The following is a 20937-nucleotide window of genomic DNA, read 5'->3' as shown; positions in this document are numbered from 1 at the left end:
CAAAGTTGGTTATCTTCTTCATTAAACAAGCTTTGCTTATTCTTGCCTCATACTGGTGATTCTCAACCTTAGCTGAGCATCATAATCTCCTTTCAAACTTAAAACACATGCAGAATCTCTGATGAGTATTTGTCCTCTACATCGTGTGTGTGTGCATAGCCAAGACTGGGAACCATGTTTTCTGTTTCTCATTTGTGTTCCTCCTCCTCGCCTGAAATATCTTTCTCCTTCCTCTTTGCCTGCTAATGTTTATATACTCTTTAAGATCTGGACTAGAAGCTTTCTCTGAGTTCTCTAGCCCAGTTTAACTTCTTCTGTTTCAGCTTTTTCTGCTGGTTATCTATGTGCCATTTACTCATCTGGTACTGGAGTGGAGGCTGCCTTATATTATCTCTTTTTAGATGTTTATCTTTCCGAATAAGAACACAGTGATGATGATTCCTACTTCTGCACAGAACAAGAACAGTTTCTTGTGTGAAACAAATATCTGTTTATCATTTTGTTAATCTTAATTCTTTATTTCGTGTATCTGTCTGTGTACCTGGTATAGTGGTGAAACTATAGTAGGAATTTATTAAGTGTTTATTGGTAGAATGAGTAAAATACATCTGCTTGAGGGGTGCCTGGGTGGTTCAGTCAGATAAGTGACTGACTCTTGACTTTGGCTCAAGTCATGGTCTCAGGGTCCTGGGATCGAGCCCTGTGTCGGGCTTCTTGCTCAGCAGGCAAGCCTGCTTGAGGATTCTTTCCTCTCCTTCTGCTGCTCTCCCCACTCATGTGCATTCTCTCTCTTTCTCTTTCTCAAATAAATCTTTAATAAATAACTAAAATACATCTGCTTGAGATGTTGGCGAGGATGCAGAGAAAGGGGAACCTTCTTGCACTCTTGGTGGGAATGCAAACTGGTACAGCCACTCTGGAGAACAGTATGGAAGTTCCTCAGAAAGTTAAAAATAAAGCTACCCTATGACCCAGCAATTGCACTACTAGATATTTATCCAAAGGATACAAACATAGTGATTCCAGGGGCATGTGCCCCCCAGTGTTTATAGCAGCAATGTCCACAATAGCCAAAATATGGAAATACACCATGGAATATTACTCGGCCATCAAAAAGATTGATTGCAGCTTGCCATTTGCAGCGACGTGGATGGAACTAGGCTGTATTATGCTAAGCGAAATCAGTCAGAGAAAGACAAATACCATATGATTTCATTCACATGTGGAATTTAAAAAACAACACAGATGAGCATAAGGGAAGGGAAGGAAAAATAAGATGAAATCAGAGAGGGAGACAAACCATAAGAGACTTTCAACTATAGGAAACAAATTGAGGGTTGCTGAAAGGGGTGGGGCAGGGGGAAGGGGGTAACTGATGGGCATTAAGAAGGGTACTTGATGTAATGAGCACTGGGTGTTAGAGGCAACTGATGAATCACTAAACTCTACCTCTGAAACTAATAATACACTATGTTAATTGATTTTAAATTAAAAAAATATATTTGCTTGAGTGTAACAAACTTTAAATGTATATTGTTTCTAGTATATACTATTTAAGTTTGAAATTTAGGTTTTCATAAAGCAACTCAATTCCATTTTTCCATATTTTTCTTAAAAAATTTAAGCAACAAAATTTGGAGAGCACACATACTTAGTTTGTATTTGTAATTAAACAGGATTTAATCAAAGACCTTAAATCAGAGTTAAGTGGAAATATGGAAGAATTGATCCTTGCCCTGTTCATGCCATCTACATATTATGATGCCTGGAGTTTACGGAATGCAATGAAGGTGCTGTATGTCATTTACTTTGTATATTTTATCCTATTTCAAATGTAAAACCCCACATGTTATAGCAGTTTTGAATTTACAGTGACAGCTAAATCAATACATAATATCATCTGAATATATAGGGCTTTTCAGGTCTGGAGGCCAAAGAAATATTTGATGGAATAGTAAGATTTAATTAACTTCCAGCGATTTTTGTTTTTCTTTTGTATAATTCTCCCTTTCTTCATTTCACATAGGGAGCAGGAACTCAGGAACGTGTATTGATTGAAATTTTGTGCACAAGAACAAATCAGGAAATCCGAGAAATTGTCAGATGTTATCAATCAGAATTTGGACGAGACCTTGAAAAGGACATTAGGTCAGATACATCAGGGCATTTTGAACGTTTACTTGTATCCATGTGCCAGGTGAGTACAGCATGAATATATGTTGATGGAGGGAACATTCTCCACTTACTGTGACCAGTGAGCATTCTTTATTCCTTTTAGTATTTAGTCTACTTGGAATCTTGCCATCTTTAAGAGGGGTAACACAGAATCCTATGTACAAATTTCTTTTAGTCACAATTGAGATTGATTTCTTCAGATCTGGCTTTTGTAAGGGATTAGAAATTAACCTCTTTAAAGTTATATGGAATCAGAAATTAACTTGCAGCTCTATATTTTAGGCTGGGGATGAATCTTGTACTCTAAGCTTAGCATTGTACGGTCAGTTAAATTGGACCATCAACTGAAAATATGCAGGACTGCCATGGAAGTGCTAGAGGAGGTGAAAACTGAGGAGAGCCAGAAATGCAGAAACATTTCTCAGACTTGACAGTAATGTTGTGATTAGCACCTTCCTTATTCTGATTTCCCAGATGTGCTGGAGAAGTGACAGAAAATTCTCCGAAGAGAGTATTTGGAATGATATTAAACACACTTACAGAATGAGATGATGAGGGTTTATTTGAAAGGAATGACACAGAACACCAGCACACTGATTCAGCATCAGGAGTTATTAGTTTTCCTGCTAGTACACAAGGTTGGACAGTCCAGAGGGATCAGAGAGTAGAGGACAAGCTCTTCAGAGCAAAGGGAGATAGTTGCAGGAAACAGTGCGCCAGAGTGAGTGGGTGGGTGTGGACATGAGAAAAAAGAAAGCAAATGGGTGGGAAGAAATTGAACTTACCTACGATGGAATAACAGAGTAGGGGGGTAGATTAGCATTTAAAAACAACAACAAAAGGAAGACAAAAGCAGGAACAGATTTAACACTAAAAAATGATTAAGACTTTATATGAGGTGTTGAATCTATGCAAATTCAAGGCCCATCTATTTTATAAAGTAAAAGGACCTCTTTCAGGGAGTGAGCAGAGGAATGGCTTCCCAGGAAAATGAGACTGGTGTTGTGTATTTGAGTCCAAAGGCAGTCATCTGGGGAGTTTTTCCTGAACATCTTTTCATGTGCTATCTTTAGTCTCCCATTATAGAATATGCTTCTGCATATTTCTTGTGCCCAGTGCTCTTCAGAATACAGCATCTCCCCTTCAAGGAGCACCTCTCCATTTTGTTCCTCAGACAGACACGGAGACTAGAGGGCAGACTTTCCTTCTTTTGGGTTTGTATTTCTATTTTTTGAGAGAAACCAAATGCCCATCTAAGCTTTCCTCTCCTTCAGGCCCAGAGCTTCCTCTGTGGCTCTCTCCTTCCTCTTCCCAAGGAAGAGTTTGGTATACAAATTGGCATAGTCCAGCAGAACTTGAGTTATTTATAGCTTCTAAAAAGCTCATGTATCATTTGTATGTGTACATTCAAAATCTTAACATGTTGTAAGATTACACTGGGCTGAAAGAAAGGAGGTTCATGAAGCCTCCATATTATATGTTCCCTCCCTTGACTTAAATTCTTTGAGGGCAGGGACCTTGTCTTTCTTGTGTCCCTACCACCTAGCACATCCTGTCGGTTCTGACTAATACAGCCTCACACAAAACAAGCGCTCTATACCTTTTAGCTGCATGAATGAATACAAAGTGGAACTCAGTATAACGCATAATGATCTTAAATCCCAGCTAAGGAGAATTATAATTTCTTCACTTGAGTAGTTTATATTTCCTAGTAGAGATGTTTTTCTTTTTGTTTTTGTTTTTTTTTTTGTGGGTGGGGGTGGGTTGTATAAATATATATATATATAAATTTTTTTTAAAAAGATTTTATTTATTTATTTGACAGAGACAGCGAGAGAGGGAACACAGGCAGGGGGAGTGGGAGAGGGAGAAGCAGGCCTCCCACCGAGCAGGGACCCTGATGTGGGGCTCAATCCCAGGACCCTGAGATCATGACCCAAGCCGAAGGCAGTCGCTTAACCGACTGAGCCACCCAGGCACTCCATATATAAATTTTTTAATGGAAACTTTTCTGGTTTAACTTTGTCCTCAACATCCTGAAAACCTCTCATTTTAACATAACCTCATTAAACCATGATCGAATATTATAAACTCCAAAGTTGGCAGTATAATAAAGTACTAGTTATACTAGTATAGCTTCTTTGGAAATGAAGATATGCACGACAAACTTTATGCAGTGATCTTCAATAAATTGTCCCTTTAAGTCCAAAAGTGACTAGATTGGTAAGAAAATTTTTAGTAGGACTTGTATCAGGTTTTCCAATTCCTGCCTTCCTCTTTTGCAGGGAAATCGTGATGAGAACCAGAATGTTAACCACCAGTTGGCTCAGGAAGATGCTCAACGTCTCTATCAAGCCGGTGAGGGGAGACTAGGGACAGATGAATCTTGCTTTAACATGATTCTTGCCACAAGAAGCTTTCCTCAGCTGAAAGCTACTGTGGAGGCTTATTCCAGGGTATGAGCTTTTCTTTTGAAGATTTGGCTTCAGTTTTTAAGTTGTGAAAATATTTTAACCCCTATACTTTTTGTTTGCAGGTGGCTAATCGAGATTTGCTAAGTAGTGTTGCCCGTGAATTTTCTGGAAGTGTTGAAAGTGGTTTAAAGACCATCTGTAAGATACTTTTATGTTTTGCTTTGTTTTGTTTGTAGATGAAGAAGCTTTGAATAGTTGTTTCCATTAAGTGACGACAATTAATATAGCCTCCTGAGAATCTGCTTAGGCAGAGGTTGAGCTAATTCTGTTTTTAAATACAGTTCCCTATGAATGGTGGTGGTGTGATCAAAAAGGGTTCTTTGGAATTATTAATAATTATTATTAATGCATGGCTCAATCCCAGGACCCTGAGATCATGACCTGAGCTGAAGGCAGATGCTTAACTGAGCCACCCAGGCATCCAAAACCACCTTTTTTAAAAGTTTATTTATAATCTCTACACCCAGTGTCAGTTTTGAACTCACAACCCCGAGATCAACCCCTGACTGAGCCAACCAGGTGCGCCTCAGAAAACACCTTTCAAATATTCAGCCCAATGAGACCCTTTTCCCTTTTGAAATAAAAACGAAAACAAAACCCAGTTTGTGGTGTTCTTTGAGATGTCCAATGAAATGGAAATTTAATTCTCATGGAGAATATATGACGAAAGAGAGTATTAGTAACACATTGGTATTAGCAATTGAGTGTCCTACAAATATTCCTGTAGTAATTGTAGCTAAAGGAATAATGTAAAGTTAGTATATCTCTACCATCTGCAGGAAGAGACTTTGCTAAAAGTTAATTTTCCTAAGAGAAAATGTCAGACTTATTATCATTCTCAAATTTAGGCTCAAATCTGTTTTTTATACTGGAATGTATCTCCTACCCTTCTGTCAGCCAAATGATATAACTGATGTCTAGAATTCGGATTTCAGTCATTATTTCTTTTAAGTAAGATATCGCCAGGGCACAGTTGTCACAGATTTTCTCACTTGAAGGGGAAAAAATGTAAAGAATCTAAGCTATTGCATCTATGGAGGAAAAAAGGGATTTATTGGGAGAAGGATTCCTTTAGAATTAAAGGTAGCCTGTCTGATGCAGCTAGAAAGATAGATGAATGCTGAGAAAAGTCAAGATTTCGCTATGATTATAAGGATCAAAGGCAGGCTAGAAGTGATAAATGAAGCTGGGGCATGGATACCTTTGTCAAGGCATCATGTGTCAAGTATCTCTAACTTGCAGTGCAATGTGCCCTGAACCGCCCTGCCTTCTTTGCTGAGAGGCTCTACTATTCTATGAAAGGTGCCGGCACAGATGACTCCACCCTGGTCAGGATTGTGGTCACTCGAAGTGAGGTGAGGCTTTCTTTTCTTGTCTGATCTTACTTGACTTTTTTTTTTTTTAAGATTTATTTATTTGAGAGAGAGAAGGGAGGGTAGAAAATGCAGGGGGGGAGGGGTAGAGGGAGAGAATCTTCAAGCAGATCCCCCCTCCCCCGAGTGTGAGCCCATGTAGGGCTCTATCCCAGGACCCTGAGATCATGACCTGAGCCAAAATTAAAAGTCAGACACTTAACCAGCTGCGCCACCCAGGCGCCCCTGAGCTTAACTTGATTCTGAATGTTGATTTCCTAAAAGTTCCTCAGCTGGGGATTAGGAAGGATGTTAAGAGCGAGCTCCCTTTGTCACCGCTGGTAGAGGCTGTATTAAAGCACAGTGTTCACTCTCCTCATGCCATGAGAGAGGATTGGGTTAGTGAAACAGACCACTGGGTCTCAGTGTAGCCAGTGCCAAGAGATTTTTCTACTTGAGAAAGTCTGTGGAGAATACTGATTTATGTCAAGTTGGAAAATGTTTTTTATTTTGCTAATGTAAAAAATTGTATGAAAGATTAATCCTATTGGATACAAAAATTCTTGAAATTTGGCATGCCTTCTAATTATAAAATAATTTTTAAAAACTTATCTTTTTCTCTTTACCTAAATATACCTCAAATGCTTTCCTTTCTTTGACTTTGTATATATATTGGACTTCTTTCTTACTTGAAAGAAAACGTGCCACTAAATTATAGTAGAGAAGGTAAATCATTTTTATAAAGACGACCATTTTTCTCTATATACAATCAGTGTGAAGCCATATCACAATGATGTACTAATAATGCAATGTTTGTAAGGCATAAATCTCACTGCTCTTCTAATCAGGATCCCAAATTGAATAAAAATCGCAGCAATTTCTAATTCTGCATAATAAAGCCGAATAAAAGAAAAAGTTGCAAAACTCTGCCTTCCAAAGCCCTGGTAGGTCCATTGGACAGTTATAGTGGTCTTATGTCAAAACTGTATTACTTTTTTAAAGATTCAGCTCTTTTGACTTAGAAGAGTAATTTGCATCTTATTTTACATAAATTACATAAATTGTTTTTAAAAAAACTTTGTGTATTTGTACTTGGACCTAAGTTTTCTAAGCATGATCTTTTCTTTAAATCGTAATAAAATATACACAACATAAAACTTAACATTTTAACCATTTTAAAGTATTCATTCCAGTGGCTTAAATTAAGTACATTCACATTGTTGTACAGCCATTACCACCACAACTTTTTCACTTTCGTAAAACTGAAATCCATACTCATAATATAATAATTCACTGTTCTCCTTTCTCCCCCCAGCCCCTGGCAACCATTATGCTTTCTCTTCCTATGAATTTGACTACTCTAGGTACCTTGTATAAGTGGAATCATACAGTATTTACCCATTTGTGACTGGCTTCTTTCACTTAGCATAACATTTTCCAGGTTCATCCATGTTGTAGCATGTGTCAGAATTTCTTTTTAAGGCTGAATAATGTTCCATTGTATGTGTAGACCACCTTCTGTTTATTCATCTGTCAGTGGACACTAGGGTTGCTTCCTCCTTTTGGCTGTTGTAAACACAGGTGTACGAATATTTGCTTGAGTCCTTGCTTTCGCTTTTTTGTGTATACCTGGAAGTGGAACTGCTGTATCATATGGTAGTTCTGTTTTATTTTATTTTTGAGGAATCACCAAACCTTTTTCTACAGCGGCTGCACTGTTATAGTCCCACTAGCAATGTTACAAGGGTTCCAATTTCTCCACACCCTTGCCAACACTTGTTATTTTCTGTGTTTTTGAGAATAACCATCCTATCAAATGGTTTTATTTTTTTAATGGTTTTTAAATGACCAATATTTTGAGGATAATAGATGAAACTGGTACCACCCTTATTCAGTATTTTTAGAGAACAGTGAATCAGCCCTTCCCTGGGTGATGCTAGCAGTGGTATGAATGCTACCTATCAAATGTTGGTCATTTGGTCCCCCCCCCAAGCTTTGATTATAATTAGGTTCTTTTCATTATTAAAGAATAATTCTAATAAATATCAGTGTTCTTTTAATACTTTTTTCTAACATCAAAAATATCATCTCTTGCATGCAGATTGATCTTGTACAAATAAAACAGACATTCAGTCAGATGTATCAGAAGACCCTGGGCACAATGATCGCAAGTGACACAAGTGGAGATTACCGAAAGCTTCTTCTGGCCATCGTGGGCCAGTAGGAGGGATTTTTTAAATAAATGAAGCATATCCTTCAGTAATTGACCTGCATGCAGCAATGTCAACCACCACCTAAGCAAAAGAGCTTTTTACCAAGGACTGTGTCAGGGTATTGTGCTTGGTTTGCACATGTGGTTATTGCCTTAATTCCAATGTTACTTTTTCTCTATATACAATCAGTGTGAAGCCGTATCACAATGATGTACTAATAATGCAATGTTTGTAAGGCATAAATCTCACTGCTCTTCTAATCAGGATCCCAAGTTGAATAAAAATTACAGCAATTTCTAATTCTGCATAATAAAGCTGAATAAAAGAAAAAGTTGCGAAACTCTGCCTTCCAAAGCCCTGGTAGGTCCATTGGACAGTTATAGTGGTCTTATGTCAAAACTATTACTTTTTTAAAGATTCAGCTCTTTTGACTTAGAGTAATTTGCATCTTATTTTACATAAATTGATATTCTATATTTATAAACACTAAACTTTCCACATAGGAAAGGGATGAGTATTGCCTGTAGCAACTTTTAAAAAAAGGGATTATATGTTTATATGCATAAAATATATAGCCTACTTCTATGTCTAAAACTCCCTAAAGATCTTTATTGGCCCTTGGTTTTAAAAAAAAAATTATGAAAGACTTTAAAAATTAGTTAAAATTTAATCATGATTGAATAAAGTGAAGCTTGACATATAGGAGGAGCTTAATTAGTGAATGAAGCTTACAGTATGGGAAAATTGGATCCCAGCTCTTTGGAGAAGTAGTTCAGGAGCTCAATTAGTGGTGTAGCAGGATGATTACAAAACCCATTGGCTTATCCCCACTACTGAGCAATTACTTATTGAGTATATTGAACATTATAATAGGTAGTCAGGAGAAACACGAAGGAGGTTTGTAATATACTGGGGGCTCTAAACAAAAATTAAGACAAAAAAATTGTAAATACTAGATGATAAATTCTGCTGAGGATGAGAACCCTATTTATTCTTTGTGTGAAGCTTCCCAGCACAAAGCAGAAATATAATACAGATTTGGTGAATGCTTATACTCAGAATTGAGAAGAACAGTAAATATCAATTATAGTTCAATGAACATTGGTTTTGTGTAAATACCAAGGGGCATATAAGGTGGTATAAGATACAACCTTACTCTAAGAGAGATAGACCTCTCTCTGTACAGTTGTAGTGAAGGCAAGATATATGGGTAGAAGGATAATGAGTTAAGATGGATGTTAATTACTTTGAAATAGTTTCATTGAAAAAGGTGAGTTTTGATGTAGATTTTGAAAAAGTAACAGTGATGGGATTTGGTAATACGAGAAGTGGGGGTAAGGTATTCAGGAAAGAAAAGATATGAGCAGTATATTTTTAAACTTTTTGAAAATTGAGATATAATTTATATACCATTCACCTTTTTAAAGTGTACACTTCAGTGATTTTTAGCATATTCAGATGGTGCAATCATCACCATAATCAATTTTGAACATTTTCGTCATCCAAAAAGAAACTTTAGGCCTACCGGTAGCCACTCCTCATTCCCCCTCCTTCTGTCCAGCCCCTGGCAATCACCAATCTACTTTCTGTTTTTATGGATTTACCTATTTTGGGCTTTTCATATGAATGGAATCATTCAATATGTGGCCCTTATGTCTGGCTTCTTTCAATTAGCATACTTTTTTTAGGGCTCATCTGCGTTGTAGTGTGAGTCAATACTTCATTCTGTTTTATGGCTGGATAATTCACTATAAGGACATACATTTTTCTGTCCATGCATCAGTTGATGGACATTTGGGTTGTTTTCTTTTTCTTTTTTTTTTCTTTAAAGATTTTATTTGTTTATTTGACAGAAAGAGACAGTGAGAGAGGGAACACAAGCAGGGGGAGTGGGAGAGGGAGAGGCAGGCTTCCCGCCGAGCAGGGAGCCTGATGTGGGGCTCGATCCCAGGACCCTGGCATCATGACCTGAGCCGAAGGCAGACGCTTAACGACTGAGCCACCCAGGCGCCCCCATTTGGGTTGTTTTCACCTTTTGACTATTATGAATAATGCTGCTGTGAATATTTATGTACAAGTTTTTGTGTGGACATGTGTCTTCAGTTCTCTTGACTTTAGAACTAGGTGTGGAATTGCTGGATCACAGTATCTTTATGTTTAACTTTTTGAGGATCTGCCAAACTGTTTTCCAAAACAGCTGCACCATTTTACAGTCCTACTAGCAGTGAACCCAGCTTCCAATTTCTCTTCATCCTAACCCAACACTATCATTATCTGTCTCTTTGATTATAGCCATCCTAGTGGATGTGAAGTGACTTCTCCTTATGGCTTTGATGTGCATTTTCCTAATGACTTTTCTTGTGCTTATTGTCCATTTGCATTATATTTGGAAAAATGTCTTTTAATATTTTGTCCATTTTAAAATTGGTTGTCTCTTTATTGTTGAGTTGTAAGGGTTATTTATGTATTATTCTGTATAGTAGACCCTTACATGATTTTGTTCTCTATTCTTTTATGAAGTGGTTAGTTTAGGTGCAGCCACAAGAGGATACCCAGGAGAGGCTCAGGAAAACAATTTATTATACTCAAACATCCTAGAGACAAGAGGCACTGCACACACAGGGCCACATGGGAAAGACACCAGGGTGGTCAGGAGGCCCAGGGGAATGCTTAGGCCATGACCTTTATTGGGGTTTCTGGAAAGGCAAAGCAGGACAGGGCAAACAGTTCATTATTGGCTAGTTTGAGTAATTTTGTGAGTATTTGGGCTACATGAGTGGTCTCTAATGTCCTCATACCTGGCCCTGGGATAATTAAGGCAGAGGAATATTGCCTCCTGTGGTGAGGGCCTGATATAGGAGGTATGACTCTGGATCGGTTAGTTTGTACATCAAAGGCATGCTCCTTGCTGGGACCTTTGTTATCTCAATGAATGGGCATACCAGGGAGGAAGTAGTCACTTCCCAGTCAGAAGTTTTTTAAGATAGAAAAACGTAATACACAAAGAATTATATATCCACTCACTATAGATTTCCAAATATTTTCTCCCATTCTGTGGATTGCCTTTTTACTTTTTTTTTTAACTCTTTTTTTAAAGTAATCTCTACACCCAACATGGGGTTCAAACTCACAACCCCAAGATCAAGAGTTGCATGCTCTACCAACTGAGCCAGCCAGGTGCCCCTTTTTTACTTTCTTGGTGTCCTTTGATGCACAAAAGTTTAAAATTCTGATGACGTCCAATTTTTCTATTCTTCGGTCACTTGTGCTTTCAGTGTCATGTCTAAGAAACCATTGTCTAATGAAAGCTTAGCATGATTTACCCATATGTTTTCCTCTAATATTTTTATGGTCTTAGCTTTTATATTTAGGTCTTTGACATTTTTAGTTCATTTTTACATATGGTGAGGTAGGTGTCCAACTTCTTTCTTTTGCATTTGGATATATGGTTGTCCTACAATCATTTGTTGAAAAGACTGTTCTTTCCCCCATCGAATGGTCATGGCAGTCTTGCCAGAGGTCACTGACCATAAAGACAAAGTTTTATTTCTGAACTTTCCATTCCATTTGTCTATACATTTATCCTTATGCCTTGATTAAGCTGTACTCAATTACTTGATAACGAGCTTTGTAATAAGTTAGAAATTGGGAAGTGTGAGTCCTCCAACTGTGTTCTTTTTCAAGATTGTGTTTGCTATTCTGGCTCTCTTGCATTTCCATACAAATTCTAGAATCAGCTTGTCAATTTCTGCAAAAAAAAAATCTATCTGGGATGTTGATAGTGATTGCCTTGACTCTCTAAATCAATTTGAGGGTGAGCAATACATTTGATTGTATTATTGGATGCTATCAGAAATAAATTGGAAATAACAGATTAGCTAATTGGAAACGAGTCTTTCGGAGTAATGAGAAAGGAGTTTGTTGTGATAGTGAGTCATTTAGTGGAGGTCTTTGAAACACAAACTAAAGAGTTTGAATTTTATTAGGTATTATAGCTTTTTTTGCCCCCAAACTCGTTTGTATGTGTAGATGATTCAATTCTGATACTCAGTACTGTTGTATTTTCTTAGCATTAAAGAGGGTCTTTTCCATGTTTTCTTATGAAGTTGAGGTTTTAAACCAGTCAAAAAAACATTTGAATGCCTTTCCTGGTAAGGACTATAGGAAATTCAGAGTGGCCACTGCTAAGCATTCCAGGAGAAAAAAAGAACTAGAACACAAGGGTTTGCCCTCAGGCACTGTACACTGTCATTGTCTATTGACAGTGGTTAATTATGTTTAAGGAAGTGACACCTGTACTTATCCTTTCGTGCCTCGGCATCATGAGTGATCTAGTTCCCTACCAAAGACTTGGCCCTAACCCTCACTTATTACATAAAAAAGTATTTCATGCACAAGGTAGGATGGCTATCTCAGTGCAAATTCACTCACAGCCCTCAGCTGGGAAAAAAAATCCGGAGAGAAATGCCTTACTAGTTCCATAGGTCTATTTTTTTTTTAATTATAACACTGCAACATTTAAAAGATCTTTTCTTAATTTTTATAATTTTGATGTTTATAGCAGAAATAAAACTTATTTTTAAAATTTGGATCTGGTAATTCTGTATCCTCAGACATCTCCATGGAGAGTGGTGTGTGTGTGTGTGTGTGTGTGTGTAGCTGTTGAAATAATTGTAAATGTACAGAAAAGTTGCCAAAATAGTGCAAAGAATTCTAATGTCCCTTTCACCCAGATTCTCATATAATTAACGTTTTATTGCTTCATTGCTCACTGTGTATGTGTGTGTGTGCATGCGTGCACATATGCGTATTAATATTCTGGACATTTTGAGGATTGACAGAGCAAACCGCAGACATGACGTTCCATGACTTCTAAACACTCTGTTGTGTATTTTCCGCTAAACAGGGACAGTCTGCTACATAAAAGCAAACAACCTTCCAGATCAGAAAATCAGTTTTGGTACACTACCATCCAATCCATTGAGGCCATTCAAATTTTGTCTACTGTCCCAACAATGTCTCTCTTCTCGTCCAAAATACTGTATATACAGGAATATATTTTGCATTTAGTTGTCATGTATCTTCATGTCCTTTATGTCCAATAGTCCTTTTTTTTTTTTTTTAAAGATTTTATTCATTTGAGACACAGAGATACAGAGAGAGAACACGAGCAGGGCGAGAGGCAGAGGGAGAAGCAGGCTCCTGACTGAGCCAGGAGCCGGACGTGGGGCTCGATCCCAGGACCCTGGGATCATGACCCGAGCCGAGGGCAGATGCTTAACCATCTGAGCCACCCAGGCGCCCCTGTCCAATAGTCCTTTAATTTGGAATAGTTCCCCATCTTTTATGTCTTTGACAGTTTCTTTTTTTTAAGATTTTATGTATTTTTTTGAGAGAGACACAGCAAGAGAGGGAACACAAGCAGGGGGAGAGGGAGAAGCAGGCTCCCCACAGAGCAGGGAGCCTGATGCGGGGCTCTATCCCAGGACCCTGGGATCATGACCTGAGCCGAAGGCAGACGCTTAACGACTGAGCCACCCAGGTGCCCCCTTTTTTTTTTTTTTTTAAGATTTTATTTATTTGACAGAGACACAGCAAGAGAGGGAACACAAGCAGGGGGAGTGGGAGAGGGAGAACCAGCCTCCCCGCAGAGCAGGGAGCCAAGTCTTTGAAAGTTTTAAAGAGTATAGCATTTACTTTCAATAGGGTGGCCTACAACCTGAGTCCCTCTGATGGCAGGAACACAACAAAATGATGCTTTGCTTTTCCCAGTGAGTCTCAACAGGAGGCATGCAATGTAGGTAGACTCCTTCCAACCCTGGTGGTTAACCTTAATCACATGATCTTGTTGGTTTCTTCATTTCACCATTTCTCCTTTGTAATTGATTAGTATTCCAAAATCATGCCAATATCTTCTCATCAAACCTCCTCCCATCCACTGCAGACTCCTGCCTGAATCATCCACCTCTATAGTGGGTGCCAAATGGTAATTCTCTATTTCCACCATTTTCTTTGTCTTACTGGATTGGCATTCTACTGTTAGAGTTTTCCTTTCTCTCCATTTATTTATATCAATGTGAACTTGTAGATTCCTATTTTACTCAACAGATTGTTATCCATTAACATTGTTTATTTTGATTCCCAAATTGTCTGATTTGGCCAGTGGCTCTTCAAGCTGGCTCTTAACATTGCAACATTTGAAAATATGTATATTGCTAAGATTAATCCATGTAGTAGCTATAATTCATTTAGACTGCTTTGTAATATGCTATTTTGTGAATATATATATATATATTTCATATATATCAGTTTATTCACTCTTCCATTGATGGGCACTTCGGTTGTTTCCATATTTTGGTATTGTAGTTTACTATTCCAGAACTCTAATGCTGAGTTTGGAACATATTAAAATTTTGGATTAATATATACTTCAAGTCTGTTTATTGTATAAGTATTGAGCAGTAGGGCTGTTTTGCAGTCTCACTAACAGTATATGAGCAGCTCACTTTTTTTTCTTCCAAGTTTTTATTTAAATTCCAGTTAGTTAACATACAGTGTAATGTTAGTTTCAGGTGTAGGATTTAGTGATTCATCACTTGCATAGAACATGCAGTGCTCATCACAACATTGTACTTCTTAATACCCATCATCCATTTAACCCATTCCCTCTCCACCGCCAGGTCCCCCTCCCTTCCAGCAACCTTCAGTGTGTTCTTCTAAAGAGTCTGTTTTATGGTTTGCTCTTTTTCCCCCCCTATGTTCATCGTTTAAGTTTCTTAAATTCCATATATGACTGAAATCATATGGTATTTGACTTACTTCATTTAGCATAGAGGGTCACTTTAAAATACTGTTAATCTGCATTTTTCATGGAGAAGGATTTAAAAGACCTGTTTTCAAAACCATGTACTAAAGGCTTTTATTTTAACTAAATTTCCTCTTGGTTTTTCTCCTATTTATGTAGGGATATTGAAAGAAAGGGGTCGAGAAAACAAGATCGAAAGTTGGAAAACTCACGACTTATGCCAAAGGGAAGTTGCACCTGCGGACAAAGTGACCTAGAGCAGGGAGGCTGCCGCGCATGCGCACAGTTCCAGAGCGCAGGCGCAGAAACCTCCCGAACCGCTGTTTTCCTCCCCGAAAACTTTATCGCGAGTCTTGGGATAAACTTGTGATTGCCAGAACTAAATTCTCGCGAGAGGTAATTAGTTGCTATAGTTGCGCATAACACATTTGCGGCAGCCTCAGGTAAGGCAGGTGTATCCAAACTCCTCAGAAAACCCTCTGCTCCGGGCCTCCCGACCGTGGCCTTGCGACCACACCCCGTACCCTCGGTCTCTTCTGAGCTACAGCCGGGCAGAAACTCAAGGCCGCACCACACAGGGCACTCTGGTACGGACCTAAAGGCCACCGACCCCGCTAGGCGCCGAAGGTCCTGCCAACCCCAGGCCTCCCACTTGAAGCCGGGCTTAGACCCCCTTCCGGCTTTGCCCCAGATACCCTGCAGTAGGTCCACACTGTGCCGCTGTCCCCAGACGACACCCCATCCGTCGTATCATCCAACCTGTTTTTTATTTTTATTTTTAAAGATTTTATTTATTTGACAGAGAGAGACACAGAGACAGAGGAAACACAAGCAGGGGGAGAGGGAGAAGCAGGCTTCCCGCCGAGCAGGGAGCCCGATGCGGGGCTCGATCCTAGGACCCTAGGACCATGACCTGAGCGGAAGGCAGACGCTTAAGGACTGAGCCACCCAGGCGCCCCCATCCAACCTGTTTCTGACGTGACTGTTCCCTTGCATTTTCTTTTAAAGATTTTGTTTTTAAGTAATCTCTGCACTCAACGCGGGTCTCGAACTTAAAACCCGGAAAGCAAGAGTCTTATGCTCCACCAGCTGAGCCAGCCAGGTGCCCCTCCCTTGCATTTTCATATGAGCAATATGACAAGAAATGCATGCCTCTTGGGTGCAACAGGAGCCCCCCCCCCCCACCTGACTGCCCTGACCATAAGTAACCAGCCAGATTTCTTGCATTCATTATACAATAAATATCCTGCTAAGACAATGCATAGTGCTGGGCACTCGGGCTGTAAATATGAGTGAGAGATTACTTGTCTTGAAGGGAGTAATTGAGCATTCAGAAAAAGCAGTGCACATTAATAATACCATTTGTGCCCTACTTCATAGGTGAAGCAGTTTTACTATTTTAGTGGATAGTCGCAACAAATGTGAAACACCAAAATTTATATTATCTTTTTTACAGAAGGTGAAACTGAGGCTCAGAGAAATTAGACTTTTGTCCAGGGTCAGGCTAGTGAAGGCCTAATTCATGTGGTACTATTGAAAAGAAAAGAAGGGGAGTAATGTAAAAGGTGATTTCTAATGTGAATTTTATAAGAAAATTGTCAGTCACTTTGGCCCAGAATGAGCCTGGAGACATGGTGTTGAACAAATGATCTGAGATGTTTAGATGACTGAAAGTGAGGGAGTAGCTGAGAAGAGGCAGAATAATTATAAAGCCTGGGGACAGCAAAGTATTGCCTTCTTTTTTTGTACCACCAGTCCTAGATACACATAGTATGTCCTCGGTAAACGTTTGAATTGCCTTAAGTTCCAATTTGAATTGAGGTAGAAAATCTTTCTTAAACGTATCCAGTTTATTTTTGAAATTGTGTCCTTAGTGTTGTAAAATAATTAGAAGATATCTCTGACTAAATAAGACGTATGTCCGAACTTTTGCTGGTGGACTAACCATTATTCTATATGGCTGTTTATTTCCAGTTATCGAAGTATATTTTTGTAAAAGAGATTAAGTAAACTTTGAGGGGAGCTTTGTACATAAAGTCTATCAAAGAATACTGTGAAAGATGGGGTAAGTAAGGGAGATGACATTCCTACCCTCTTCGTCTTGGAATGATTTGTGCTTGATGGTTTAGTTATATGCATAAAGATCATGTTATCACTAACTGATGGAATCCTTGTGACCAGCTCTGTAAGGCTCTGTCTATCAGCAAAGGTTGGAAAGGGCAAAAAACAATGGTGGACAATGCTGGACTAGCTATGGCATTTTCCTAGGTTCTCCCCTAGTATTGGTTTTTATGTAATGTGGGTACTTCTGCAGCTGTAGTACTTGAGGGGACAGGTTGATTCATTATGTTTACAGAGACCAAAGAAGACCAGAGGGACTTTGCCCAAGTGCCGATATGGAGCAGGTGTTATCAACAGGCAGACCTGTGCAGATCACTGTGACAGATGGATATGACTTGGTAAAGTTATTTTTGGAAATTAGAGGAGTTCTTAGTTTATTCATTCTTCTTGAAAGTATATTTGCCTTTGTGTTCAGGTTTTCGTGTCAAACATCTATCTGCAGGTTGCATGAAGATGTATTGGGAGCGCTAGTGGGAGGAATGCTTTTGCACCCTCCTATAACACCAGACTGGCTGGTCTTAACATTGCAATGGCATTTCTTTCTCATTTTTCCTTTTTGGTAGACCATATAATCAGCAGGTCACATCACTACGTGTGTAAAATACCTGGCAATTTGAATACTACATTTAATGGGTGAAACAAGAAGTGATTTTTGTTTTCCTAGACAGCAGGCCTTTACTTCTGAAAAAGATCTGAATTCTTCCATAGTTTCTCTTGTGATTAATTTCATTTGGTGAATTTAAATAATAACACTACAATATGAGGTAACTTAAAAATTACAAGAATAATGAAATGGCAAAATATTCATTCACTATTATGAAGTCAAATAGCTCATTCCAAAACAGGATGTAATGAATGATCTCTACTTTGTTTTAAAAGGTATATATAAAAGATATATGTATAAATGTGTGTGTGTGTATATATATATTCACACATATCTATATTCACAGGAAAGCACTAGAAAATATATTCTAAAGTATTAATAGTGCTTGCATGTTAGAGTGAGATTACAGGTAATTTCTTTTCCTGTGTGCTTTTCTCACTTTTTAAAATGTTTCACAATATACTTTTATAATCATGTAAACACAAAAGTTATTTTTAAAAATTCCCAACATAATGGCATTTAAATAGAATGTTACAGTTAGCTACGACTAGATTTGTTTAATGACCTTCTACCTATCCCTTTTGTATTTGTGATATAGCTTGTTAGGAAAACATGGAAAAATGCTATGTAGTTCAAGTCAAAATGAGTTGCCAGATGTGTAGGAAAATTCTCTATTTGAGTATAATCGTAAAGTGGTATCTTTCTGTCAACAGAAAGGCTTTAAAGGAGATACTCCAGTTACTTTTATTCGTGCAGAATTCAATCAAGTGGTTCTGGGAGACTCTGCAAAAGTTACGGTTTCTCCAGAAGGAACTGCAAAATACAACTTCATGAGCAGTTTTGAATACAATCCTGAAGGAGGAATTACTTTAGATGACCTTGCCCACAAACCTGTGTTCTGTAAGTCCTTGTGGTACTATAAGTATTAATTATGTTGAGTATGTTATAAGGAGATATTGAGGTATTTAGTAGTGGTTTGGGGGACAAATGAACACACCTTACCTTTTTCACCTAGGAATAATGTGGTATAATTTGAGTCCTTCCTGCTTTTGGCAGCAGTCTCCATGGCCTGCTAATTTTAATCAGTTTGTATCAAAGCCCTTTTGACATTTGACTGAACTTTGCAGCCCTTATCTCCTAAGCTGGGTTGGAGCTTTTCCTAAATATTCCTGTATTTAGGGTTGCCAGATTTAGAAAAAAAAATTGGGACATACTTATCCTAAACAATTATTCATTGGTTATCTGAAATTCAAATTTAATTGGGCATCTTGTATTTTACTTGGCAACCCTATCTGTAATTCTGTATACAGTACTTCTATATACTTTTTTTGAAATTTGGTCTATATCTTATTTATTTCAGAATTTCTAGTGCCTAGAAATATCTGGGACATAAAAGGGCTCAAAAAGTGTTTGTTCAATGAATGAATGAAAAAATGGATATATGAATTCTGTATCCACACTTTTACAGTTTCTAAGTACACTGTATTATCTCTGACATACTTTCTTCTTACACCTATATACTAGTCTAAGGCTTTCATTTTAACCTATACTCTTATTTTTTGTTTTGTTATTTTTTCAGTGGCACATCTCCTGTGGCACCTGCCAAAAAACCACAGATTCCAAAATCCCTGACCCAGAGAAGTGGGTCCTGGGAATCACACAGTATCCTAGAGCATTGCATTCTAAACTTTTTTTTTCCATAAGAGTCACCTGAGGCTCTGGGAGAAAATAGTCTTCAGAGTCCCACCCTAGACCACTAAATTCATGATTGCCAGGGAAGGATCCTAGGAAGCTGCATGTAGGAACAAGTCTCGGTGACTCCCAGGAAGCACTGCTCCAGAAAAGTGATTCCTAGCTCTGGCCTAGCTGGGAATCAGTCACCCATGGAGGCATCCATCTGATCCACACTCTGATCACTCCTTTATACTTCTTTCTTCTTTGCTTTGTGCTTCTCTGTCACTCCCAACCCCAAATAAGACGAGTGTCAGTGTCCTAATTGCCTTCCTCCCTGGTATGTTAGATGGGAAAGGCAGAACTGGAACACTGTTTTAAACGTGTTATTGAATCCATGAGAAAGAAAGGGCCAGTCCTTTGTTCCAGAAGCAAAGCAGGAACTGAAAGCTGAAACTCTTGAACAGCTGCTATTGGTGGGTGGTGGTGTGAGGGGAAAGAGCAGTACTCCAAAATCTAGGGGCTTGGATTTTAATGGTCTTAGACAAACAGAGAACTTGGGCTGCTGTAGATGGGAGCTGAGACTGAGATCAACCCCATTACCACAAGCCAAGACTCTCAAAAAGAATGGACTAGAAGAATAATCCATGCCCCATTATATGTGTCTAGCCATTGGATAGATGAAAAAAGTCTTTCCTAATAAGTAATAATCATAGGGTTATGCTAATCATTAAATAACATATATATATATATATATTTTTTTTTTTTTTAAAGATTTTATTTATTTATTTATTTGAGAGAGAAAGAATGAGAGACAGAGAGCATGAGAGGGAAGAGGATCAGAGGGAGAAGCAGACTCCCTGCTGAGCAGGGAGCCTGATGCGGGACTCGATCCTGGGACTCCAGGATTATGACCTGAGCTGAAGGCAGTCGCTTAACCAGCTGAGCCACCCAGGCGCCCCTAAATAACATATATTTTCTTAAAACACACAAGGAACATTTATACAATAGAAACTGGCCAAATACTAGGCAATAAAACAAATCCTGCCATATACCAAAGAATCAATGGCATACAGACTAAGTTTTCTGACCAAAATACAAGTAAACAAAATTAGAAATCTATAATAAAAACATAGGAAAAAAAGAATCCATTTGGAAATTTTAAGGCACACTTATGTATAATTCATGGGACAAAGAAGAAATCATAAGAAAAACTCTAAAGCATTTAGAATCAGTCAACAGTAAAACACCAAATATCAAACTTGTGGGATAGAGCTAAAGTAATACTTAGAGATGCATTTATGCTCTGAAGTGCAGTCATTAGCAATCAAAAAGGATTTATTTTTTAATTTTTTAAAAGATTTTATTTATTTTTTGACAGACAGAGACACAGCGAGAGAGGGAACACAAGCAGGGGGAGTGGGAGAGGGAGAAGCAGGCTTCCCGCGGAGCAGGGAGCCCGATGCGGGGCTCGATCCCAGGACCCTGGGATCATGACCCGAGCCGAAGGCAGATGCTTAAC

The 20937-nt window shown here is 38.4% G+C and overlaps 2 protein-coding genes across 16 annotated transcripts in view; both read left to right on the top strand.

The window, feature by feature from the left end:
- The window catches only part of ANXA7 (annexin A7), a 34172-nt gene extending 18774 nt beyond the window's left edge, over nucleotides 1–15398 (top strand). For 2 of the 3 annotated variants that reach the window (XM_032423744.1, XM_032423745.1), the window contains 6 exons: nucleotides 1677–1790; nucleotides 2027–2197; nucleotides 4461–4631; nucleotides 4712–4787; nucleotides 5892–6004; nucleotides 8103–8503. In XM_032423744.1, the coding sequence (XP_032279635.1) occupies nucleotides 1677–1790; nucleotides 2027–2197; nucleotides 4461–4631; nucleotides 4712–4787; nucleotides 5892–6004; nucleotides 8103–8225 (768 nt within the window). In that variant the 3' untranslated portion in view covers nucleotides 8226–8503. Of the gene's footprint in view, nucleotides 1–1676; nucleotides 1791–2026; nucleotides 2198–4460; nucleotides 4632–4711; nucleotides 4788–5891; nucleotides 6005–8102; nucleotides 8504–15178 lie in introns of those variants that run through there. The other variant, XM_032423746.1, reaches the window with a different exon arrangement.
- CFAP70 (cilia and flagella associated protein 70) overlaps nucleotides 15327–20937 on the top strand; it is a 111406-nt gene continuing 105795 nt past the window's right edge. For 9 of the 13 annotated variants that reach the window (XM_032423723.1, XM_032423725.1, XM_032423730.1 and 6 more), the window contains exons 1-3: nucleotides 15939–17084; nucleotides 17376–17478; nucleotides 18458–18644. In XM_032423723.1, coding sequence (XP_032279614.1) covers nucleotides 17080–17084; nucleotides 17376–17478; nucleotides 18458–18644 — 295 coding nt within the window. In that variant the 5' untranslated portion in view covers nucleotides 15939–17079. Of the gene's footprint in view, nucleotides 15416–15938; nucleotides 18645–20937 lie in introns of those variants that run through there. The other 4 variants (XM_032423721.1, XM_032423724.1, XM_032423731.1 and 1 more) reach the window with 4 other exon arrangements.

The sequence above is a fragment of the Phoca vitulina genome, unplaced genomic scaffold, assembly GCF_004348235.1.
Source record: "Phoca vitulina isolate PV1807 unplaced genomic scaffold, GSC_HSeal_1.0 scaffold29, whole genome shotgun sequence".
In the NCBI taxonomy this organism is placed as follows: Eukaryota; Metazoa; Chordata; class Mammalia; order Carnivora; family Phocidae; genus Phoca; species Phoca vitulina.
This window is presented reverse-complemented; position numbering and strand designations above follow the sequence as displayed.